Source organism: Lingula anatina, chromosome 2, assembly GCF_051362555.1.
Source record: "Lingula anatina isolate TDL-2025a chromosome 2, LinAna3.0, whole genome shotgun sequence".
Taxonomy (NCBI): domain Eukaryota; kingdom Metazoa; phylum Brachiopoda; class Lingulata; order Lingulida; family Lingulidae; genus Lingula; species Lingula anatina.
Window position 1 is genome coordinate 10,356,887 of NC_141768.1, and position 26,284 is coordinate 10,383,170.

Sequence of the window (26,284 nt, forward strand, 5' to 3'; positions counted from 1 at the left end):
CCATAATGGCCTTTTAAGGAAAATCATGTCACTCATGATTCTCAAACTTACTGAAAAGATTCATAGGACTGAAATGCAGCTTGAGTGGAAAACCAGGATGATTGCATTCTATTTTTCTGAAGCTGTGTAGTTCTTTGTTAAATTTTCATTTTCAACATATTGGTATTTTTAATGAGGGACTTAGATCTCCCTTGGGAATGAAGCCAAATAAATGTAATTACATTTTCTGAATATCCATGTTACGTATAGTAGATGATTAAAAATTGGTGGTGATAATGCTGTTTTTCATTATTTTGTAACTTGCAAGAACAATTCTTAGCATTGAAATACAACTCTAATTGGAAAGCCAGTCTGATTGGATTATTATTTTTTCTTGAATTATATTTTTATTCTCATCCTGGCATTTTCAAGACTATGCTGGTTACATATTCCTAATATCTGTGTTACCTGTTGTGCATTTTCAAAATTTGGCGTTGATTTTTTTGTAAATTATTTTGTAAAACTGAATCGAAATTGGCAAAATAACCTATTTTGTGCATCATTTTCTTTTTGTCTGTACATTTGACAGCTTTGCTGCCTTGTTTTATTATCAACAGTTGTATTTTATATGACATACAGCAATTACCTTATCTATTCTGTTCAGAACAGTATTACAAATTCTGATCATGTCTTGGTTCCTCTACATATATTGGATAGTTACTTTACGTAATTTCAAAAAGTGGATGTTGTAGATATGATGGACTGAATCACAATTATATTATGGCAGCTCCATTGCTCTAGAATCACGAGTCTTCTCTACCATAAATCACTAATATCATTCATGTGACATGTTTGTTGCAAAAGGGATTATTTATTTTCTGTCAAAGGTATGACAACACCAAACCTTTATGTGCCAAACTTGAGTTTCAAAAGATGTCAAAATGCTTCCCCAGGTTTTACATTTAGCATTGCATCTTTATTTATTTATTATAATTTTTTTTAATTTATTTATTTTATTATTTTATTTATTTATTTTTGTGTGTGTATGTTTGTGTCAACATAGGTTTAAAATGTAGATGAGAAAAAAATGGGAAGTGTAAGTCTATGATTACTGTAGGGACAATCTTAAAACTTCAAAGGGTCTCCACAAATTTAAGTTCACTAAAACAGCCTCACCACATGAACCGTATATAAACTGATGAAAGTGTGAAATCAACAACTAAAACCTGAGTTGTCTCCTTTGATTTAAAAATTTCAGAGTTTTATTTTCAGTTATATATGGTTGTCACCTTAATCTGCTGAGGAATATAAAAAACAATTTAAACTAGACTGCAACTGGCTGAAGCCAGTGGCGGAGGATTCCCCTGCAAAATAGGTGTGGAAATGCTCTTACAAGGTCATGTGAAGGTCATGGGTTAAATTTAGCCCCATATTCTGAAAGAGCATGTGCGAATTGGGGGGGGGGGGCAACAAAACATCACTTTTAGCCCACTTCAATATTTCTCCATGAAATAGCCAAATGACCTTGAAAATGAGGGTCAAGGTCAAATTTGACATTTGATTTGGGGGTTTTGGGTATATGTTTGGGGTAGTTTATTATAGCATGCTATGACCAAAAACCAGTCTTTCATGGAGAAATTGCCAAAGTCACGATTTCTGCGATGTCATAAATATTTAAAAATCGATATTAAAAAAAGTAATTAGGCAATCGCTACCAAAGTACGGCTAACCTTAGATAAATATATAGGGCATCATTTGCCACTATGATTAGGGCTCTCGGCCTTCCAGTTTTTGAGATCTCGGAAACAAACCTTTTTTGAGCCCGTTTGGCCATTAGCGACCTTGACCTTGACCTACTTGCATAAAAGTAGGTCATTATCTGTGGATTTGTCTCAGTATCATTGACCATAAGGCCCTTAGCCATATGGCTTATACTTTAGGCCTAATGGCAATTTCAAATTTCATAAAATTTGCCTTTTAAAGCCCCTGTGACCTTGAAAAGTAGGTCAAGGTCACTGAAACTGGGTCTGTGGCATATTCTTGCCATGGGCTACCTATGATAATTATTTCAGATTTTTTGCGAAAATAAACGCGCGGAAAGAATAATAATAATAAAAACTAGACTGCAACTGGCTAAAGCCAGTGGCGGAGGATTCCCCTGCAAAATAGGTGTGGAAATGCTCTTACAAGGTTATGTGAAGGTCATGGGTTTAATTTGACCCCATATTCTGAAAGAGCATGTGCGAATTGGGGGGGGGGGGGGGGTCAACAAAACATCACTTTTAGCCCACTTCAATATTTCTCCATGAAATAGCCGAATGACCTTGAAAATGAGGGTCAAGGTCAAATTTGACATTTGATTTAGGGGTTTTGGGTATATGTTTGGGGTAGTTTATTATAGCATGCTATGACCAAAAACCAGTGTTTCATGGAGAAATTGCCAAACTCAAGATTTCTGCGATGTCATAAATATTTAAAAATCTATATTAAAAAATGTAATTAGGCAGTCGCTACCAAAGTATGGCTAACCTTAGATAAATATATAGGGCATCATTTGCCACTATGTTCGGGGCTCTGGGCCTTCCAGTTTTTGAGATCTCGGAAACAAACCTTTTTTGAGCCCGTTTGGCCATTAGGGACCTTGACCTTGACCTACTTGCATAAAAGTAGGTCATTATCTGTGGATTTGGCTCAGTATCATTGGCCATAAGGCCTTTGGCCATATGGCTTATACTTTAGGCCTAATGGCAATTTCAAATTTTACAAAATATGCCTTTAAAAGCTCCTGTGACCTTGAAAAGTAGGTCAAGGTCACTAAAACTGGGTCTATAGCATATTCTTACCATAGGCTACCTATGTTAATTATTTCAGATTTTTTGCGAAAAAAAACGCGCGGAAAGAATAATAATAACTATAATACTACCAAAAACAATAGTATTCCCCTATGGGGAATCCTAACTATAATACTACCAAAAACAATAGTATTCCCCTATGGGGAATCCTAATAATAATAATACCAAAAACAATAGTATTCCCCTATGGGAAATCCTAATAACTATAATACTACCAAAAACAATAGTATTCCCCTATGGGGAATCCTAATAATATTTACAGAGCACACTTGAAAGACAAGTTTCAAAAATGAAATAAGGTAAGTACTTTTATATGAAATATGATAAAACCTATGAAATACAGTAAACAGATCCACGTGTACTTGTATAATATGTAGCTTTCTCTTGTGTGAAAGAAACCATATAAGTAATGCTGATGTAGAGTCAGCGCAAAGAACAACAGAAAATTTTTGAGGCCCAATGGCGTGCAACCTTCAGACTTCCATGGAGCTATCAAAATTGGGTCTGAAACAAATACTGTTAAATGAACACCGAGATGTTTTAACGGAAGACAATGTCACCAATCCTTTCTCATTTTAGTCATTAAAGCCTTTCTGCAAGGAATGTGGTGGGCAAAAATATAGTCCTGAATTCTTAACACAAAGTTAATTCAACTAAAGATTAAACACTTCATAATAAGTAAAAATGATCCATTGATGGTTGTTTTTGGTTGATTTGTGTTTGTAGCTTCATTTCATTTTTTCTCCCTTGGATACAAACTTTCCTGTGACAGCATCTCTCTGCACTGCCTTCCATGAGTAAACACAGCCATTCATTGCAATGTATACCCCTTGTCCATTTAAACACTGTAGAGCACCTATGGCAACTCCAACATTGAACTCTGCGTCTGAGTCTTTGAAAGTATCTGGCTTGAAAGAACCTGTGATGACGATGACTTTATGGCTTAAGTCTTCCTTCCTAGCCAAATATTCTGCAGTCTCTATCATGGTATCAGTGCCATGGGTGATAAGGATCTTGCTTTGTGGTGCTTCTCTGCAGGCAAGAAATATGTTGCTCCTTAAAGAAAGAAAAGAAATGAAATTACAGTTTATCTGTTAATGAAAACATCATTGACCTCATATGCATAGCAATCACTGGGATTTTGTTATTGTTTTAGACTTATTTTAACTGCCCTCCATCTCATTATGAACAGACCTTTTGTTACCATTAAATATCTTAGTCATAAATGCACACCTGTTTTGACTATCATTAAAATGCAAACAGTTTCAAGTTGTGCATTGATTACAAAATTGAAACTTTTAACAAAATCAAGGATCTGTTGTGTATGAACCTGTCCTCATCTGTTATGTCTTGGCTATCTTTGCGACAGACAGTTTGATATGTAATTTGGAAGTTTGTCTGTATTTTGTTGAACATTCTTTCCACTGCTGGCTCACATATCTCAAATGCATATCCCCTTAAAGTCCTAGGGTAGTCCTTGTCTATTGTGCCTGAGAATAAAAAATCAAGTGTTGGTTCTATTCAAAAGATGGTAATTTTGGTCATAAAAATAAACACTTAAACATATATTAAAAAGAGTTATTTATTTATTTAGTTATTTTCATTTTTCTCGGTTTCAATATGAATTTTAAAAAACTTTATATGTTTGGCTCTGTGACGTAGCAAAATATATATAAAAGGGCCCCCTTGTAATACAACTCTAGATAGCTCGCTCTTTCTCTCTCTCTCTCTCTCTCTCTCTCTCGTGAACGTGCACACATAGTTGCTGCAAATCTGTTTATGTACTGCACCTCCAGTTTGAATAGCTAGTATAGTTGACATTTTTTTGTTTTTTTATTATTTCTTCTGATTACAACCGTACATGTATGCGAGAGCAGCCGCTGCACTACTTGACACGCCCACTTTTGTGGCTGGCGCCGCAGAATACAGTATTGGGGAATTTACTCACGAGTATAGCGCTTTGGCGTGATGTGAACATTATATATAAATTTTAAAAATCCATATTATTTTATATTTGGTTGATTCAACGAGAAAGTCTCATCCAACCTTGCCATTATTTTCAGATTTCATTTTTATTTCTGCGGGCTGAAACAAAATGGCGACCTCCATTCGTCGGCGAGAAACCGAGATGTTCCTTGTCGTTTTAATCATTTTAGGAATTATCCCAGTCCACAGTGGGACGAAGACCATTGAGCTTCAAGAAGATAATTGGAGCGACATGTTAGCGGGAGAGTGGATGGTTGAATTGTATGTAAAAGAAACCTACATCTAACAATTTATGTACCAATATGATTCCACTGACAGTACTTCGTAAATGAAACTGATGGTTGTATATAGGTAACTGGTTAGACATTGATACATATATTGGGGTTAGTACTTTTACATAAATTATAGTACAGCACAGTCACAGGTAATATTTTACACGGACACCAGAAATAACTTAGTCTATCAGACCATTCACATTAGAAAGTTAACCGCAGTCTAGTTAACTCCGATTGAATCGCGGTCAACTAAACTGAGATTATTTGCATTCACACTGATACCGGTGTCACGTGAAGAAACCGTCGTCGTGAATAAACCGTTCTGGCGGATTATTCACGCGGGGGTAGCAGTCAATTGACTTACAGTACGTAGCTGCACATGCATTTCCAACATTTCCCCGTAGAGAAAGTTGTAGTATTATCAAATACATGATTTCTTTTTAATGAAAATGACTGAACTCTGAATTGAAAGAACATTGTAGAATGAAAAGATTTATACTACGAGTCTTAGATCTGCCATGTTTTTTACACAGAGCAAAACAGTTCAGTCACGATCAAAAGCTCACTTCCAACATTCCCCCGTATACTGTAGTAATAAGATTATCAAATATATACTCTCTCATGACGAAAACCACTGAATTATGAATTGGAAAATCATAGTTCAGTGCAAACATAGCGCCTACTTAGGACGACATCGTCATACCGGAAGTTACTTCTTTCAATCTACCCTCAATGCGCATGTGCAGAACGGTTTCGTCACGGCACGGGTCTATCACGCCACACCGGCAGGGATCAGTAGTGATAGAATTTCAGCAATTGTACTTCCTGTTCAGCATGCGCTCTATTGTTCGAATAAGTAAAAATCCGACCCTTTGTATTTACTAGTATATTATTCTATTTCAGATATATGAGTTTACCGCATAATGGTGACAAAAGATAAGATACTAATTCTACATGTAGGCACGGCAATACCAATAACCTAAAGCCTATTTTGCAACAGACCATTTTATTCTTGGCACTTCCTGCTAATTTACGTTGTACCTCACTCTCTGACCATATGGCGAGGAGGCCCTTGACGGCATCCTCAGACCATGATACTCTTTTGCTGCTACTCATACTCAGAGTACTCAAATAGTTACGAGGATTTCGAAATCAGTTGAATAATTGCCCACTTGTGCACATGCGTTCAATTTTTAAACATCCGGTCTTGACTGCGATTCGGAGTCAACTCCGATTTAACCCAGCTCCCAGTCTGGGTTTATTTCGACCACGGTCAGGGGTACGTTGTCCGTTCACATTAGAAAAATTAACCGCGATAGGACCAAGGTCAGGCCTTGACCGTGGTAGAAAGTGCTAGTGTGAATGGCATAAATATGATATTGATAAATATATCTAAGCTAATACAAATGGTTTATTAGCCTTTATCAACTGAGCATGGCGTCGTTATGTCCCTGTTTTAGAACTCTTAGACCCCATACAGATGCCATCCGTCTGCTTGATTGGACCAACTCTTCAGGGACTCTCGCTAAGTGCAATCAGCTGTAAGACAAGTTGCCTTTTGGTTCCCATGTACTGGTGTAATACCAGATAACATGCTACCAGTGGGCCACCGGTGGCTATAAACGGCAAACAGCTATCGATGGCCCACTGGCGTACCGCTGGTGGTTAGCTGGTGGTAGATTGCGGTTTATAGCTGCCGGTGCTGCCCACTGGTTGGCCACTGGTAATGTTGCTGGTGGTCCACTGGTGGCCCATCCGCAATTTTCTGATCGTAATTGTTAAAGGTAGATTTTTTCAAATACATGTACGCGTATTATAATTACGTTGCCTTTCCATTACGGCGGATGTGTTTTTCAACCTTTGTTCACTTGTTTCAGAGTGCGCAATATCCTAGCATTTTATTGGCCTATAAAAGTCACGTGACATACTGCATGCGATAACTGCTTTTCTGTATTCTGCTTATTCTTCCAAGAGGAAGCATATCATTCAATTTAGCTGTTTGCAATCAGTGAGAGTCTCAACAGAATTGGATCCATCCACGTGGACCAATGGTGTCTCTGGGAATGGGTCTTACATGTTACGTATATAATTGTATAATCCAATCATACTTGACCAAGACAAACTTTTCCCTGAGACAAGATGTAGGGTTTAGACGAAAGCATTTGTTGTTATGGGTATCATGTTACTGTGTTGCTTCAGTCTCAACTCCACTTTAAAGATGCATACAAAGTCAATCTTTTGTCACAAAAACCAACCAAATGCCAGCATATAGTTTCAAGTAGTATAACTAAGAGAATTACCAAAAGGCATTGTTTAATTTTACCCGAAAGTGATGTTTGAACAGATTTTTCTGCTAGCATTCTATGCTGTATGTCAATGGGGCAGGAAAGTATGTCACGAAAGTAGGTTAAATTTACAACCAAAAATTTAAAGAAAGGAGCAGTCTAAAGGTATTTTATGGCTGATCGAGTGATCTTTTCAGTTTATCCCTTGGCATGTTGAATTTATTTGAGTCATATAAGAATCTAGTAGAAGTGGTTTACATGTGTTACTGGGAACCCACGTTCCACCGATGCTCGGTTCGTATGTACCTTTAAGTTTTTTCCAGTAGAAAGTTCAGAGCAAAGTGACACAGAAGAGAAATATTTTAAGCCACATCACTCTTGCCTCTACTTGAACTATTTAAATGCTTTAAATTGATCTGAGTAGCATGTAGGATTTTATGGGCCATCGTAGCTTTTGATATAATAGCTAGTGAATTCAAGAATTTTTGCAAATCTATGGCCTACTAGTAACCACACCAATCCATGTTAAATAAGTGTGCTAGACTAGAAATTGGGCTACATCATCCATTGTTAATCTGAATTCCTTGTCTGTTTATACCAAAGTGTTTTTAAATATGAATCACTTTCTCATACACTGGTACAGTGTGGTGATGATACCAACTGCATACAAATTTACGGTATCTTAAGTATTCGTTACATGTATGTGTCAAACAATTCCTCACTTGAAATTGGATTTGTTAAAGTGAATAAGATACTTCAAAATGTTCTTAAATTAAACAAATTATCATTTTTAGAATGTAGGGTTTAAACTGCAGTAAATATTATGATTGGTTATATTGCTTGATGAATTTAAACATAGTTCATGTACCAGAGTATAAGGGACCATTCCCAGACCCTATCATACTAACTGTAGATAGATCTACCTCCAAGGGAATTCTCGCTAAATTGCAATCAACTTAAGCAGCGTAGATGTCTGTCACGCCTAATGAAGCTGCTAGGGGGTAATTAATTATCGTTTAGCAGCTTCAGTAGGCATGTCAAACATGTAAGCTGCTTAAGCTGATCGCAATTTAGCGAGAAACTCCTTGGAGATGGATCAATCCTGTGAGATCGATCTAGGTATGGAAACCCAGTCTAAAAGACAAATTTGTATGTTTTTATACCCCAAAACGATATCATGATCCTTTTGTCAGTTGTAGATTTTATATTACAAATAATTTTTTGACAAAATTAATAAAGTTTTCTCTCTGTGTTTTGTATATTTTCACTCACAGGCAAAGTTCATAAGAGAATCTCAATTTTAACAAGCTTACAATTTTTGTAGAAAGTCTCTGGTCTTTTTTTTTCTTTTCTTTCTTTTTTTATTTTAAGCATTATGTAGGCAATTTTGACTTGACTTGAATTCGCTTTGATTTGTAAATTACAGTCATTCATCTCATATAATGTGCTTATAGGCATATACATTATATTCTTTAGAAATTGAAATAATGGCATAAAGAATGGCTACATGGTATCAGACTCAGTTTGTAGTAGTTAGTTGTTAAATAAGTAAAAAAAGAATTGTTACAGTACAGTGAGTAGAATAATACTTCTATTTTTGATAGTCACTCACTATTGAAACTAATGTCATTGCACCTAAGGTTAGGTGACAGATAAGATCTGTTGGCTAACAACCAGGCCAATTATTGTGCACAAACTGGGTGGGTGGCTGGGTGGATGGTACAGGCATACATGACTAAGTAGCTTATGTCTTGCAAAATTTCCACATTTTAGGTTTTTAGCTTGTTAGCTTGTCTATAGGATTTTTTAACAATAAAAATGCAACTATATTAGAGTGAAGCCAACATTTAGACTTTCACCACATTTTCATTTAGGGGGATAACAACTGTTCAGTTTGGCAAAAAATGGATTTCCCTGGGGTAAAGGGCAATTTTCCCATTCTTACCAATGGTTAATGAATCCATTTGACATCCAAAGTTAGTCCCTTTTTTTTTTTTTTTTTTAAGTCTGGCTTTTTGCAATATTCTCTTATTAAGAGATTATTACATAGTGTGTCCATCTATGGAGATCACATGATGTAATGGCAAGTACGCGATGTTGGTGGTAAAATAGAATATATTATATTTCTGTGAGTTGTTTACAATGTATTTATTGTGAAATATGGAAACCATACGAACAGTTGTTATTCCATTCAAGATTATGTATGTTTTATAATTTTGGATTTGCAATGTATGAGGAAATATTTTTTGCTGTTTAGCAATCTAACACTGATAGCTTGTGAAGCAAGCTGCTGCTTTCTTACGCATATGCCAACGCAATATGCCAACGAGACAGTAACTTTGCTAGTCAATAAATCCTGTAGACTATTGGTGATTATCACTTACTTTTGCCAGATGTGGGCAACACTCAGTTAGCTAAAAGCTTCTTTTTTTCTGTGTGTTTGTGTGTGATTTAGTTGATTCCCTTGGTCTGTGTGTGTCTTTTAGATAGTGTATTTAAGTGCCTTTACACCACTATCAGAAGAAGGAACTCCTATGATTGTGTCCATGTTTGACAAGAAACCAAATTACTATGTTTCTTGACTGAAAATGTCATGGGTCAGAATTGAAATGATTAGTTATAATATTGTGCTTTGTTATATGTGCAGATTGGTAAGACTGTTATCTTGTACAAGGACTTTTTTCCAGAATTTTTATGTCAAACTTGATTGATTTTTTTAAGCTACACAGAAATGTGAAAATTGGGAATTTTGTCAATCCTCTTCTTCAGTCCATGCTAAATGTACCTTTACAATACCCATATTTAAAGTTAAAGATTCACACATGCTGCTCCCTCCCCTCACACACACACACACACACACACACACACACACACACACACACACACACACACACACACACCACCTCTAACCTAATTTTACATAACAGTGACTATTAATAAATTCCATATTACGTCATATGAATATTTTATTTATTTACATTTATTTATTTATATTTTTAATATATGTGTATTTTTTTTTCAGAATTGATTATTTTATTTGAGTTAGTATTAATGATCGTTACAGCTATGCACCATGGTGTCCAGCTTGCCAGGCATTAGAACCAACCTGGGACCAGTTTGCAGGCTGGGGAAAGGATCTAGATATCAATGTCGCTAAAGTGGATGTCACACAAAATCCAGGTATTTCATGCACATTTGAAGCTAATGCTTCAAGATTGCTTTTTACCAAAATTTGAACTAAAGGGAAAGGTTCTTAAAAATTACAAATGGAGGCAGGAATGAATTGAAATCTGTAACATAGGTTCAAAAGTTTGATTCTGTTTGGCAAAAAAGATACAATGTTTTTATATATACATATATTATGTATGTATGTGTGTTTGTAAAGTATCAAAAATAATAGAAGTCAGAGTTTTTCAAACCAGCAATTAGCCTTATTTACAATTAAAAAGTTGAGTTTATAATTCATACAAGGACTGGTATTATTGAGAGTCCATATGTTATCTAGTCCCATTGATTGATTGAAAAAAATGATTTTTCTCAAAGGCAAATTTTTATCTAAGATTTGCCTGGAGATAAGAAAAATGGAATCTGATTTCAGAATTTGAAGGATTTCAGAGTCACTTTGTCTTAAATCAATGTCAAAGAGAAATTTGATCAGTGCATTGGTTTACCTTGTTAATGAAATTACCTTTTGTGTGGAGGACTGACCTTTTGTGACAGCAGATCATGCATGACAGTTTATACTATTAAAGGTAATTTTCCCTCTTAGCTGAGACTGATACTAGATTTTCCACTCTTTTTAACGATTCCAAATCTAAATTTACTTGACATTTTCTTTTCTTATCTCTTTATAGGACTGAGTGGAAGGTTTCTTGTCACTGCCTTGCCAACAATTTACCAGTAAGTTCAATAAGAACTATCGTTTGTCTAGAGGTAGAAAGTACTTTTTTGACAGTGGTTCCTGAACCATCTGCTTGGAATACCTTATTTAGATATATTGGCATTTTATGTTACTATCTATGGTATATGCCTTGATATATATTTTAATACTTGTTTGCTCTAGATATCTGTCTGTGATGGTTAATATATACTTCTTATATTTCACAATCCAAAAAACTGCCTGTCCCAGTCAGCTTTTGTTACCTACATATACTAGTAAAATGTAAAAAAGTAGAGATATTTGACAAGCACATATATTTCCTTATCCATAAAGCTTTAGGAGCAGATGGGAAGTTTATAGCTTCTTTTAAGATCGTCTTTTAACATTTCTATACTTAATTTCAGTGTTAAAGATGGAGTGTTTCGTGTTTACCTTGGCTCCAGGAATGAGAAGGACTTAATAGGTTTTGTAGATGACAAACAGTGGAAAGATCTGGATCCAGTACCTTGGTACATGTCCCCGGGAGCGCTACAGTAAGGATTAAAAACAACATAATCACACCCAGACCAGGACTAACTTAAAGCAAAAGAAGACTTATTGATGTCACCACATCAGATTGCTTTTTTTTTTTTTTTTTTTTTAAGAGTAAAAAGACTCTGTGCATATTGTTTTTGTCTGGTAACATCTGTGATCTGTGAGACAATTTTCCAGCCTAAGTTAGTTCAGTTGTTGAGAAGCCTTTGTTGTAAATTTGGTCAAAATACAGGTGTAACTTTACGAAAATATGTTACAACAAAAATTGTAACAGGTCATGAAATGGCAAAAACTACACCATCAGTAAGGTCATGTTAAAATTGTAAGTCTTTACTATGTATGTTTTATATGGTATATTAATTGTCTTGTGCACAGTTAAACCAATCACATGTATTGATTGTATTGTTTTTTTTTTCAGCATGTCTGTCTTGAGCATGTTTTTTAGGCTATCCATGTTAGTTAGGGTGAGTATCGCACAGACAATTCTTTCCTGTTTGGTAAGAATGAGTAAACCAGTGTCTAAATGAAGCAATTCAAGGGAACAATAAATATATTTTCACTTTCCAGCATTACATTTTAAAGACGTTATTCGATTATTGTTAATTTCACAAATGAGAGGTCTGTACACTTCTTCGGAACTGTTAGGCCTGTAGCCAGAGATTTCAAAAAGAAGATTGTTTTGTTTTTTTTTACCTATTTACCCCCTTACTTGGCCTAATTTGAGAAATGTCATAGAACCTAGGGCAATATTGATTTAGTACAGACCTTTTCTGGACAAAAGGGAAGTTAATTGAACATCTCCCCCCACCCCCCACCCCCCACCCCACCCCCACCAAAAAAATCACTACAGGCCTGACTGTAGTGTGAACAACCTTGTAGACATGGCTTATGGCATAACCTATGTATAATTTAATTAGGACAAGTGAAAGTGCATTTGTAATCATTTTAGAACATGGAGATTGGTGCATTCTCTTGTGAATTCTCTAACATTTGACATTTCAGGATTGCCCTTTTACATGGCTTACATTTTACATGAACTCAGATTAAAAATAGATAAAAGAAAAAAATGATAATTGAGATTTTTATTTCATTTACTAGAAAAAACAAAAGTCATTTAAATGGTTTACAGCACTTTCAAGCTTTTAGAAAGATCAGAGAGCATCTGATGATACAGATGTGTTTGAAGTCACCACATGCCCTGTAGAAAAAAAATGCCCCGGGGTTTTCTGTAGTTATACTACATACCGACCAGATGTGACATTAGAAAACTATTGCTACACCAGTATATTGATCTTTTCATAGAAAATTTCTAAAAACAAAGTTGAAACTGTCTGATTTCAACACTTTTATCTGAACCCTAGCTCCAAGCTTTCGATGACTAAGGACTGAGATGAGGTAGGCTTCAGAAAAAATGCGTATAAATCAGTTTTAACTTAAAATGTTTCAATAACTGCACACTACTATACAGATTAATTTCCATCAGAAGACTTGAGACTTTCCTCAATATTTCCAGACTATCCATAATAATATGACAGAGCTGTACAATGTGCCCACCTGGGGCTCCTACCTCCTGTTTGCAGTAGTCACCATCATGGCAGGATTGATACTGGGACTGGTGAGTGAGATGTGCTGGACCTGGACCTCTGTTTCTGTTAAAGAAATGCCTCTCAGTCTGTCCATCCAACTGTCCACTTGTCTGTCTGTCTGTCTGTCTGTCCTTCCACTTTGACCAATTTAAGATAAATCAGTAGTAGGCCAGAAGTTGAATGTTGTAATTGTTTTATAACAAGACCTCTTCTTACACAATTTGTCAACTATCAATTAATCTGTAACTTAAGTGGATCAAGTATTTGGTTTAAATGTTCAGACCAATTTCTTTTGGTCAACTCCCACACTCTGCATGAGGTGAAAATCCCTACATAGCTATAAAAACACTCCTCTACTGCAATTGATAATGACATGTATGCCGTTATGCCAATGACACTGCTGATACTGATACATTATATATGAAGTAATTAGTTGATGGAACCCACACACCAAGGGCATAAATGTAGTCTATAATGTACATAGTATATGAAGTATTAGTGTTACATCAATGATTATGTCTGTGGGGAATTATGTGATGCATATTATATTGGATAGGTCAGTTGATGTAAAGTAGGCTTTCAGATACAAGTTGTCTACTGGCAAAGGATTGTTGTACTCTGTTGCTACTTTAGCAACGTTTTTGTTTTAGCTACATTGCTGAGTGTGAGAGTGGGACCTTTAGTCAAAACATTAATGATATGAAACATGAAATGTTTATCCTTTTTCATTAGATAAAATAATCTATTTTGAAATTGATGTGCAAATTTGTTAGTGATGTTATAAATCTAGTAATTAATTGTGTGTGTGTGTGTGTGTGTTCTAGTTAATGTTTAAGCCAAGATCCTTATGATTTAAATCTGTCCTCCAAGACTTGTGAATATGGAATTATATTACGTGGACCAAAGCACAATTTGATCTTAGATCAGTTAAGTGTTCTGAGAACCTTGCAACTACCTTTTCCATTCCAAAACTAATGGTTCAGAACAGATTATATTAAATGTCAAAAATTGTATGCAACAAAAACAGTAGTAAAAAAAAAAAAAAACTCTTTCTCCCTCATCTATTTCAAGGGCCTGGTATTATGTTGTGACTGTCTTTTCCCACCAAGACCAGCAGTATACTTGAAAAAAAAAGATGATGACTATTTACCAGAGGACAGCAGTGGCAGAAACACCAGTGCTAATTCTAGGGTGGGTATATTTTATATTGCAAATTTTTCTTATAGACTAAGCTAACCTTTTATCTGCCTTCTCACATTGTGTTGTATGTTAGCATAATATTGGAACTTAAGCATTATGTTTTGAAAGGTTCTTCCTTGAAATTACAGGGGGCTTATCGCACTTTCACAAATTAAATTCACTTCTTACTATTTGGACAGAAGTTAAACCTGAAGCGAGGGCTCTTTAACAAAGTAAATAGTAAAAATATGACAGGCAATGAGGAAAGATTCTCTAGTTTTTGTTTATCAATTGGCAATGCCATGCGTGAGAATTCTGTTTGGGTGATTTTCTTGCATAACAGCCAGACTGTGAAACTGTCAGTTTCTCATAACAGAACATTGAGTGGAATGCTAAGATATATAACGCTCAATAATGTAAAAATGTTGAACAGTTTCATTAGCTATTGTTTTAAATAGACCAGTTAAGATTCATTTGTCAATAGCTATAGCAAAAAATTAAAGGAGGGGCAAGGAGATGAGGGGGCACCTGACTGAACCAGCACACGTGAGGGGTGATAGGTGGTAATACCTATCACAGCCCCCATTTCCCTGGTGAAGTCTGACTGTCAGCAGACAAAATATTGGCTGGTAAATATCAGTCAGTTTTTTTTTTTTTTTTGTAACTATTGACAAAAAACTTAATGGCCGATTCCGATTGTGTGTTTAAAGGCATTAATGATTTTTAACCTATATTAAGCTATCTCGTCTTAAAGGGACAGGTGTTAAGGATTGATAAGGCAGCTTCATAGATTTGATGTCACTCTAGGTCACTTTCTCTCATTTTACCCAGCTTTACCCCATCTTTTTTCAGTTCAATACTGCAACCTTGTTAATTTATCTGCCTTGTAATTATCTGCCTTGAGACTATTTACTTTATTCTGTACCAAATTATTGATTTGATAGATGATGAGTTCAGAACAAATATAAAAATACATTACTTATGAAATGTCAACCTTGTAACACATTGCACATCACTAATTGACTGCAATGACTTGCAAAATACAGTCCTGTGTGCTTGAGAGCATGCAGGATCATTAAATATGTAAGTTAACATTTCAACATCCCCTGCTATCATATCTCTGAGGCAGGTTGAACAAAATGCATGTTGACTTTTTTCAACAAAGTAATTAATCTACTTGGAGTATGAGGGACAAGTATTTTGTTTCTTAATAAAATATGGTTTGTCTTTGCTGAAAATAACTCATACATGCTTTGTATAAATATTTAAACTTCATTAGTTTGATAAAATTGAATGAAATTGGAGATTAAACACTCAGGACATAAATTGTAATGAATAGCTGCCAAAACCATAAAGAGCTTTCTGGAAAATGTGTTTAGACACCACTAGAATGCTGAGTGAATGACTAGGTTGAAGTTGACCAAGGATCCAACATAATACGCTATGTCAGATCCTATAGTTGTCATAGAACATTCAGGGAAATTTAATGTAAACGCTATTGGGAATCAGTTTCCATTACATAGTGTTTCCTTCTGATAATTTCCCCCTTTATCTGTATCAAAAAATATCTGAACTTTTTAATGTAAAAAAAAATTAAATATATATAGCAAGTGGTAAAGAAAAAATAGCTGGATAAAGGTTAGTACTAATATTGAATTTAGAGCTGTTTTAACTTATACCTGTAAGTCTAAATATGTCAACAGTCAGGACATTTGCCTTTATATGACAATTACACTAAATTTACTTTTTTAAGTGAACCTGACACAGGACACCAGCATGGGACATTTTGAATGTTGGGGATGAGATATGTGTTAAGTAATTCCTGATAATATTTTACTCTGTATTTGTAATTCTCAAAAGCACACCTGCAATAAAATAGCAATAATTCATAAGGGAATGCATTTTCAACTTGATAATAAATGCTTTGTGACATACATTTACGGTAAAGTCTTGAAAATTTCGTCGCTTAAAAATTAATTAATATTTTTAATTGTGTAAATCCGACTAATTTTTCAAAATTACCTCTCCCCGACTCCTGGGTATGACGAAATTTTCAAAAATCCGGCCTTTGTGCTTTTATCCTTAGCGGCTGTTATCTTTGACCCTCCTATATTGTGGGATATTTATTACTACTTCCTAAGTCATTTTCTGGTGGTAAATAATAATCTATTTATTTGTGCATCTCTTTTAAGTTATATTTAACTTACTGTACCCGAAAATATGTTGAGAATTATCTTCTCGGTAAGAAACATACCTCCTGATAGAGGAGAAGGATCAAGATAAGCCTAATTGCAACCTTGCATCATAACCTGGATGCGACATAATAAAAAAATTACGCACTTGGCAACGTTTGTTGCATGCAGGGCTTTTCCCAGGATTAAGTGTCAGGCCTTCCAAAATTACCATCTGTAACTTCCTAAAAATTTACAGGGAGTTAAAATAATTGCTCCCGCTGACGATCATCTGCAATTTAAGTTCCTTGAACTAATATAAAAACTGCATTTTATTATTGCTTACATCGCGAACGATCTCCCGATGATGATATGAAAATTGCCTTTTCGTCTCACTCGGATCGCGAACGATCTCCCTCTGACGTTCTTACGCGAACAAAGTCCTGACGATATTACGCAAACGATTCTTCGCCGAAGATATGCCGTGAGCGGGGAAGGGGGGGGGGGTAGTTTAAAGATAAGATGAAAAATATATATTATTTATAAAATTCAAAGGGGGAGGGGGGTTAAAATAATGATCTCCTGCTGACGATCTTCCACGAACGAAGTTCCCTTGAACTAATATGAAAAGTGCATTTTATTCTCGCTTACATCGCGAACGATCTCCCAATGATGATATGAAAATTGCCTTTTCGTCTCGCTCGGATCGCGAACGAACTCCCTCTGACGATCTTACATCGCAAACAAAGTCCTGAGGATATTACGCGAACAATTCTCCGATGAAGATATGCCGTGAGCGGGGGAAGGGGGGGGGTTAAAGATAAAATGAAAAATATATGTTGTTTATAAAATTCAAAGGGGGAGGGGGGTTAAAATAATGATCTCCCGCTGACGATCGTTGGCAAACTAAGTTCCTTGAACTAATATGAAAACTGCATTTTATTATTGCTTACATCGCGAACAATCTCCCGATGAAGATATGAAAATTGCCTTTACGTCTAGCTAGGATCGCGAACGATCTCCCTCTGATATGATCTTACGCGAACAAAGTCCTGATGATCTTACGCAAACGATTCTCCGCCGAAGATATGCCGTGAGCGGGGAAGGGGGGGGGAGTTAAAGATAAAATGAAAAATATATATTATTTATAAAATTCAAAGGGGGAGGGGGGTTAAAATAATGATCTCCTGCTGACAATCTTCCACGAACGAAGTTCCCTTGAACTAATATGAAAAGTGCATTTTATTCTCGCTTACATCGCGAACGATCTCCCGCTGAAGATATGAAGATTGCCTTTTCTTCTCTCTCGAATCGCAAACGATCTCCCGCTGATAATCTTACGCGAACAAATATGAATATTTTCTTCTCGTCTCGTTTGGATCGCGAACGATCTGTTGACGATATCTCTGCTGAAGATATGAAAATTGCCATCTCGTCCCATTCGCATTGCGAACAATCTCCATGTACGAGTCAGGTAGTCATTAAATGGTCCTAAACTGAACATGGCCATGAATAGAAGTGACGGGTACATTTCCCTTCGAGATAATATCTTGATTTTTTCATTGTGTATTCCTCATTTAGGACAGCCGCCGATAACTATAACGGCGTTACAAATGACAGAGCCGCGGCCTGTGACTTCTATTTGCCGCCTTGAGCCAGGTAATAGTAATAAAACAAAAGACAAAAAGCCGACGTTCCCGCAATTGAGAACGGGAATTCACATCTAAACCATCTATATTGTGAATGACCGCTCGCAGGGGCACACTATTGTTCCTATCTCCCATTGAAAGTGTTATCGGCAATGATATCCTGATCGTATCATTGTCTTGAATCAACTGACGCATTACCTTTATGTTTGAGCTGGACAACGCGGCCATATTTGGCGACGAACTTTTCAAAAATTATCGAGTACCTCATTTTCAAGGTTGACGAAGTTTTCAAAGGGAAAAAAATTACGTCTGCGGAAAATCGTCGGCCGACGAAATTTTCAAGAACGACGAAATTTTCAAGACTTTACCGTATCTGACTCAATCACTCCATGTTATACATCCTCCATTAATAAAGCAAGAAGTGTTTTGCTGTTGCCATGGTGAATTGATTTTTTTAGAATGAGGAACATTTATTACACTTTAATTCAAGGAAGACTTATGACAAGAGGTTGTCAAAGTAAATTATCGACCAAAATTTAATCAAAATTTAATCAGAAATCTAAATTATACAATATTTTGTATTGAGTTCATACAAACTTGATAGCTTTTCATTTTCAATATTTAAAAGAGAAAAGAAATTTTGAGTTTGAATAAGGTATATGAATAGCTTGAGAATGTGATGTGGACACTTGTTCAAAAACACATGGTTTCACCCCTTCACCACACACTCTAACTCAAGGAAGAATGATGATAGATTTTTTTAGGGTGCATTCCATAAAGAATCTCCATGTGCCTTACAGAATATCTAGAATTATAAAAAGCACTGACAATAATGCAATAAAATGGCACTGACAATAAAAAGAATGCAAAAACTATCATATTCACTATTTTATACTTCTCACTGCATGGCTTCAAAGTTCAGACGTGTGTTTAAAAAATAAAAATTGACAAATTTTCATTGCAAAATTATTGTATCATCAACAATACTTCACTTTCCAGTAATGGATAATATTGACATTTTCGCAATACTTTGAATGTAAACAGTAGACCCTGTTACAAAATTATTTTTCACTCCACACCATTTACAATATTAATTGTGGTTTTAAAAAAATCAGCAGAGTTAATTATAGTAATTTGTATCATAGTTTGGACAAAAATCAACTGTAAGTGAAAAGTAAATGTTTTTACATAGTTTTTATGTTTCTTCATCATTGCCATGAGTAGCTTTTGGAATATTTTGTCTTATCGTTATTTATTTAGACAAATTTTAATTCATGTTTTTATTCATATTTTTATTAAATTAATGTACTACATGTTTATACATACATTCAAAAAGTAGTTAAATAAATCAGTGTAAAGACTGTATAAAACTGATTATTATCTTTAAAAATGTCCTCTAAAAATATGCTTTAAAAATATTTAACTGACTTCTGATATTTATATGACCTTTATTTCCATTTCCTAGAATGTAAAGCACACTACATTTGTTATGTATGAATGATTTTGAACTTGTTAAGTCAGAACATTATGCATGATACAATATATGGCATATACTGTTGCTGTTAATGGATTGCACAAAAAAAATAATAATGATGCACTTAAAAGTTGCTGATGGGCCTTCCATTACTCGGGTAGTCCCTGGGAGCATGTCATTTGCGCCAATGCATTATTGACAATCTTTCAGAAAAGTGAGAAATCATATCTCAGACAGCAGTAAACACTGAGTTTGATAGCTGTGACATTTAAGAGAGATTTTCTTTGTATTACTGCTTAATACATTTATTTTTACCTTTCAAGGGAATCAAAGCACTTAACAGTGAACGTTATCTTTTATACTCCAACTTCAGTGATGGACACTAGCTTAATTTATGGACATATTTGCTTGGTCTTGATTATAAATCCAGTTAAAGTTATAGAAGTATGCGTTAATTCTTCCATAAAAAAAAACTTTCAAAATGTGTAAACAAATTTTTTTTTAGGATGATGAGTCTGACATTCCAGATGACACGTCAACAGGACAACCAGAAGAAAATTCTGTGAGACAAAGACATACAGAATCATCCTAGGAAAAAGAGTCCTTTTTTTTTCATGATATGCACAGCTGCTCTTGGGACAATAGTACACTGTCAGATACATTTAGTTGAAAAATAAACGTTAAAAAAAATAGGAATTTGTATCTCTGTATGGTGTATTGTTAGTGTGTTAGTTTTTATGCCTGCAATGGTTTAAAGGATTTACTGAATGCATAGTGATAATTAAACAAGCATTATTACAGAGAGGGGGATAATTTTTACATGGGTTTGAAACAGGATTGGGATTTTAATTTTTTTTTCCGGATGCTTGCCAAATTACAGGTTTCTTGAAGCAATATTCTGTATTAGATATAAGGTAAAAAATTGAAATATATTTTTATGGCAGTAGATAGTTGTGAAGATATGTTACATACGAATCACTTTTTCCTCACAGAGAGCAATTACAATGAACATATGTTTATAAACTCATAAACAGATTAGTTGTTTAATAACATGCAGATCTTTCAGCACCAAGCCCATATTAACCTGTAACCCATAAATTAACCAACACCGTAAAAGTATTTACCACTACCAGAGCAATTACTAGCACTAACATTCATCTGCTACGGTAGTGGTAAATACTTTTACAGTGTGTAGGTTAATCTGTGGGTTATGTGGTTAGTATGGGTTTTAGTGCTGAAAGATCTGCAGGTAGTGTTAGTAAAAGCTAATCCATTTATAAGGCCTGAAATTAAGGTGCTACATGCCCCCCCCCCCCCCCCATTCTAGAGTTAGAAAGTTAGTCCCAGGGTAACATGCTGGCTCAATTGCAATCAGTACTATTAAGCTGCATTTTCAAAATAAGTCTGTCCAAACTTAGTACAAATGCACCCAGACATGATATATTGAACAAGTGCTAAATGAAGAGGGTTAATCAGAAACTCATTTTTAGCCGTTTTGAAACTAGCATATTATTTTTTAGTTATGAAATAGATACATCACCAGTCAGTGGGGTGTTTTTTATATATATATGTATGTGTGCAAAGCACACGCCGATGTCACATACATTTTACTGATGAGTGGTATATCTGACTAACATGTATACCATTGTGAATGTCAGGGAGATAAGACCTAGGTTTGACAGAGTCATATCCATGTATGAATTGCATGTATGGATAGTTTGCTCTCAATATCCATACAAATAAATTAATGAGGTATCATGTCCACGTATATAATTGTGTGTATATATATATGTAACAAGTGGTGGTATCCATGGAGTTGAACGAGGGGGTATTGATCAGAAAAAGCTTGCTTTTATTAGTTTTTTATGAGTAAGTGGAATTGATCGAAACTAACCTTCATTTTATAAAAAATAATGTCATTTTATGCCTTCTTCAGTTCTAATGCGCAGGTAAATTGGGCTCAGTTGGCCATATGATGATAATTTTGAACATACTGTCTGCTTAACATGCTATCTCAATTCTTTTTTGTCAAATGGTTTTATGCATCAAATGCTGACAATGTTAAGCTACTTGAAAGTGTTTGTTGTTTGTAAATGATTTAAACGTAATTTCTGTAGTTATCAATATAGCATTATATTCTGTGGCATAATTGGCTCCAATCAAAATGGCATATTCCTGTTCTTTTTTGGAACAAAACTTTATAAGTCTTGATAATATTAATAGCAAAAATTTCAGTTGTAAATTGATATTTTGATGTTGTTGTTAAATCAAATTTATTAATTTAATTTAAGATCCATTTGAACTCAATTTCTTGCTACCAAAGTCAACCAAATGACACCACAGTTTCAAATAGTCTAACTTGGAGAAATACTGAAAGACATTGTTATGTATTACCTGATATAGGGATATTTGAACAGATTTTCTGCTTGCTTGCTGTGCTGTATAAATAGATAAATAGGTCAGATAACTAAGGCAAATTTATGACCACCAATTTAAAGTTCTTTTATGGCTGATTGAATGATTAATTTAATTTATTTGAGTTATATAAGAAACTAGTAGAAGTGGTTTATGTGAGTTAATCCCTGCCCCATTGATGCTTGGTTCATATGTACCTTAAATTTCATTTTATCAGTGATTATAGCTTGTACCTACAGCAGAAGTAACAGAAATGAAGCTCTGACTTATATAAGTTTTTTTAAAGCTTGAGAGCACAATGTTTTCCAACCTAATCAAAATGTTGACCTGAATGGATGATAACATCAGAAGAAAAAATGATCACATATTTCAGGCTTTTTAGCTAAAAGAAGTTCCAATTACTATTAGCCAATGGCAAACTTTGCCACTATTAATTTGAGATAGGAAGTTGTTTTACTATACATGCCAGTGACCAATTTTTGGTTGGACTGTAGTTTCCATGATATTTGCCAGGTACTTTTTCCAGAGTTACTTGTCACAGGTTTAAAGAAACTTTATTCCGTGTAAACGTTTGTGATGATGGGCAGTTGGCCTGGTGGCATCAGTAAATCATCGGTAGCCTGAATAAAAGAATCCTTAATAAAAAAATAATTTTCTTTTAATTGTTAGTTTAATTACTGGAAACAAGAAAACGGATCAGTCCCACTCCAAGGTTTTACATATTGCAATCTGTTGATCACATTACCTTAACATCTGGTATGTTCTAGATATGGGGATGTGTTCTTAATGGGGTCACTGAAAGTGGGAATGTACTCTGATTGGCCAATTGACCTACGTAACATTGTTATTTTTCAGAAAAACATTCTTAGTTCACTGTAAGTATTAAATGGCATCTAAGCTAGAAAAGCAGTTCCGTGAATAATGTTGTTTGGTTCTATCAGAGCAGTAGAACTGTTAGATTTCTGTCATCTTAGTAATGGGGACATCCTTATATTCGGAGGGTTTATTGTATTTTCTGAAGACTGTAGGAACCAAGTTAAAAAATTGGCTGCTGTTCCGAGGGCCCAATATGACAAAGGGAAGAGGGTCCGATATTCCAAATGCTTCTTAGTCCAAGGGTCCACTTTTCCAAAAGAGGTTATTAACTGCCATGATATTGTTCTTGAAATTAATGGAGGTGGCACCAAGTCTCAAACTGTAGGAGATTTAGTTGCTTATGATGTCAAATTATTTTTTTCACCCTGTTACATGGATGTTAATACAACGAAAAAAAATTAATTCGCCCGACGTTATTCATGCAGGATTGTAAATGAATTCTACTCGTGCTTACCTATATTCGTAGGTATGTTTTTTTTATTTATTCTTCACCACATTTGCTGCTTTCTCTACTGCGCCATTTTGTTGTCATCACTCATATACTTTGGCTCATATACTTTGGCTCATATATATATATATATATATATATATATGCTTTTGGAATATAGCCATGCATCCTTAATAGTCTGCGGCTTAAGAAACTGCACTCAGACAATGTATACTGTGTTTAAGAGTGAAGGGATTTCTATTTAATTTTAAAAAAAAAACCCTACCAGAGGTTTTTTTCACAAAAAGGATACTGAATATAGTTCATCTAGCCTCCCTCAGGGAAAACCAGATAATAAATGTTTTCAAGATTTCTTGCCAAAGGAAAAACTAATTATTTTTTACCCATTGGCAAGCATTGAACATGCCTTTTAATGATTGAAAGTGATAAGCAAATGAAGCTTCTAAATAAACTCATTGTAGTGCATCTGCTTGTAGGTTTCTGAAGTTGCAACTTTAATATAGTCTTTGTTGTTGCAATTTCAGTTCAATGGCCTAGTGCATTAGACTAATTTGATTTTCATAGTTACATACTCGAGGAGGCAGTGATGATGAGCCTGTTTGAGGCACCGTTGTATCTATCAAAGGCTCATCAAATATGTTCAATATATTAATCTTCAAAAAAGTGGATTTTAAAATGGAAAATTGTATTAATCTTATCACTGCATAAAAACAGGTTGAAAATGTTTTCTCTGTACATTGTTGTATGTAAACAGACGCTGTTTCTAAACGTTCTGATCACAATGTCTGTCCGTGTTAGTGCCATGCTCCTTGCTGTCGCATTTTTGTTTTACTTCACATTTTAGGCTTTGTTTGGTAAAAATGCAGGTTCCTGAAAATCGGTATGATCAGTTTTTTTTATGAAAGTTTTTTCGACGTTCGCCCCATACGTTGTGTTTTGCAATACAATTATCCAGTGTTAGTAACCTTATGCTTTTAGCTACAAGATATGTAAGGAAAACTCGGATGTATCACTTTTTGCTTGGATGAAAGATTCCCAAGTCTGAAATAGCTCGTGGTTTACCAGAAACGATAAAAATCAGTTCCACTCAAAGCAATTTGATGTGCTCTGCAGCTTTCATGATATTTATAAGATACCTTTTTTTTTAATTAACTGGCTTTTAGGAATCAAATTCTACATAAATTGCACGTTCTGATTGTAGTAGGTTTCTTGGCATCGATTTATCACATCTTGTTTGAAAAAAAAAAGATCTTAAATCTGAAGTAGCTTTCCTTTAACTCGTGATTTTCCCAGAAACGAGGAATAGGGATCAGTCCCACTCGAAGTGCTCAGAGCTTATCATGCCAAACCGCCTTCATACGCACTGTGCTCGCACCTATATCGGTGTGATGTCAATCCAAGTGGTATGGATAAATCTCTGTATTTTCCAGGAACATTGTTACCCGCAATACATTGCAAAGGTACTTTTTGTTATATAGCCCATGGTACCTTAGAATGCACTTTCAAGTTACACCCAAGTGATATTCTTTTGGGTAGGGGTGGGAGATTGTTGTTGGAATAAAAAAATAGGTGCCAGAGGTTGACTTTCTTCTAATTTTGGCAACAGTGAGAAACGATGTCCCCAGGGTCTTAGATATATTAACTCCACTGAGAATTAATGTAGCAGGGGCTGCTCCGGTAATTGGTTATAACAGCTTCACTACGAGAGCCAAACACTTGCAGTGCAGCAAACCTACATGGAGAATGTTTTTTTTTTTTTCGTATTTCAGTATAGGTGACAGCGTGATATCTGAACAATGTTATTCCTATTATCAGAATTTTGCCCTACTGTCACTTACGTGCACTCCAAGATTAATACGTTGGCTTGTTTCTTAGAGATCCTGTCAATAATAATGACGGGGGAAGCGTTTAATATCCACATTTTTATCATTTTGCCATTAAACAGCTCTCCGTAATAAGCAAGTTATAGCATTGGAGATGAAAGAAAAGAGGAACTGCTTTTGAAACATAGTAATCTACATTTATTTACTGATGTGCCTAGCTCTACGTGTGGTACTTATCGTGCTTTTACTTACGTTTGATTTAGTAATGAGTTGATTTGTTTGTGTTGGTTAGGAAGATCCGATTGAATGAGCGTAAGATTGATTTTCAGATTGTACAAAATCGTCCAAGTGTTAGGACTTCTAACTCGGCAGGTGGCTTAGTTAACACACGTTATTTATTTAGGAATGAATGCCAGACAAGTGTCCTTTCATTTACTTATTATCAGTTTCAGTTAGTGATTGGTACTTTCATGCATTACCAAAGACGTCTTCAGTCCACAGGAATTTTAATCAAATTTTAAAGGCATAGATAAGCAGATGGTATGATAACGTGTCTTGTTCAATAAGAATTGGTGTGAAAATGGGAAAATATGAAAAGTGAAGCCAATTCCGTTCCTGTTGATTAAGCAAAATGCTCCAGAGGATGATTAGCGTCTTGGTTTAATGCCCTGGTGTAATTACCATTAGACAAGAAAGAAGGATTATTCATGAAATACTCACTGTTGGGAAACTGAACAGCCCTAGTGTTTTATGGCAACGGCTTCCATTTAAGCACCCGCCAATTTACGAAGAGATTATTATGTCTATTCAATCATTTCGTCAATCTTGCCTCTTTGATGAAAAGCCACGGAGTTCTTATATACCCCGGTGGT

General features: G+C 35.1%; 2 protein-coding genes across 2 annotated transcripts; one reads left to right on the forward strand and one right to left on the reverse strand.

Moving 5' to 3' along the window:
• Positions 1-1,182: 1,182 nt before the first annotated feature.
• LOC106176956 (uncharacterized) lies at positions 1,183-4,764 on the reverse strand. The gene is made up of 3 exons (XM_013559548.2): positions 4,622-4,764; positions 4,162-4,321; positions 1,183-3,887 (listed from the first exon to the last, which is right to left on the reverse strand). Exons 1-3 carry the CDS (start codon positions 4,650-4,652, stop codon positions 3,560-3,562), a joined length of 519 nt encoding a protein of 172 aa, XP_013415002.2. The 5' UTR covers positions 4,653-4,764; the 3' UTR covers positions 1,183-3,559.
• A 121-nt stretch (positions 4,765-4,885) lies between these two features.
• Positions 4,886-22,927, forward strand: LOC106176963 (thioredoxin-related transmembrane protein 1). Its single transcript, XM_013559564.2, has 8 exons — positions 4,886-5,078; positions 10,442-10,557; positions 11,232-11,277; positions 11,662-11,790; positions 12,210-12,255; positions 13,305-13,406; positions 14,449-14,568; positions 20,356-22,927. The coding sequence occupies exons 1-8, from the start codon at positions 4,927-4,929 to the stop codon at positions 20,440-20,442; spliced, it is 798 nt and encodes a 265-aa protein (XP_013415018.1). The 5' UTR covers positions 4,886-4,926; the 3' UTR covers positions 20,443-22,927.
• Positions 22,928-26,284: the final 3,357 nt, after the last annotated feature.

Excerpts from the sequence above, each read along its gene's own strand:
- LOC106176956 (XM_013559548.2), bottom strand. The coding sequence starts at position 4,652 with ATGTCAACTATACTAGCTATTCAAACTGGAG. Across the intron at positions 4,322-4,621 it reads ACTAGCTATTCAAACTGGAG|GCACAATAGACAAGGACTAC; the intron begins GTGCAGTACATA and ends TTTTATTCTCAG. Across the intron at positions 3,888-4,161 it reads GACATAACAGATGAGGACAG|GAGCAACATATTTCTTGCCT; the intron begins GTTCATACACAA and ends TCTTTCTTTAAG.
- LOC106176963 (XM_013559564.2), top strand. The coding sequence starts at position 4,927 with ATGGCGACCTCCATTCGTCGGCGAGAAACCGAGATGTTCCTTGTCGTT. Across the intron at positions 11,278-11,661 it reads GCCTTGCCAACAATTTACCA|TGTTAAAGATGGAGTGTTTC; the intron begins GTAAGTTCAATA and ends ACTTAATTTCAG. Across the intron at positions 13,407-14,448 it reads CAGGATTGATACTGGGACTG|GGCCTGGTATTATGTTGTGA; the intron begins GTGAGTGAGATG and ends ATCTATTTCAAG.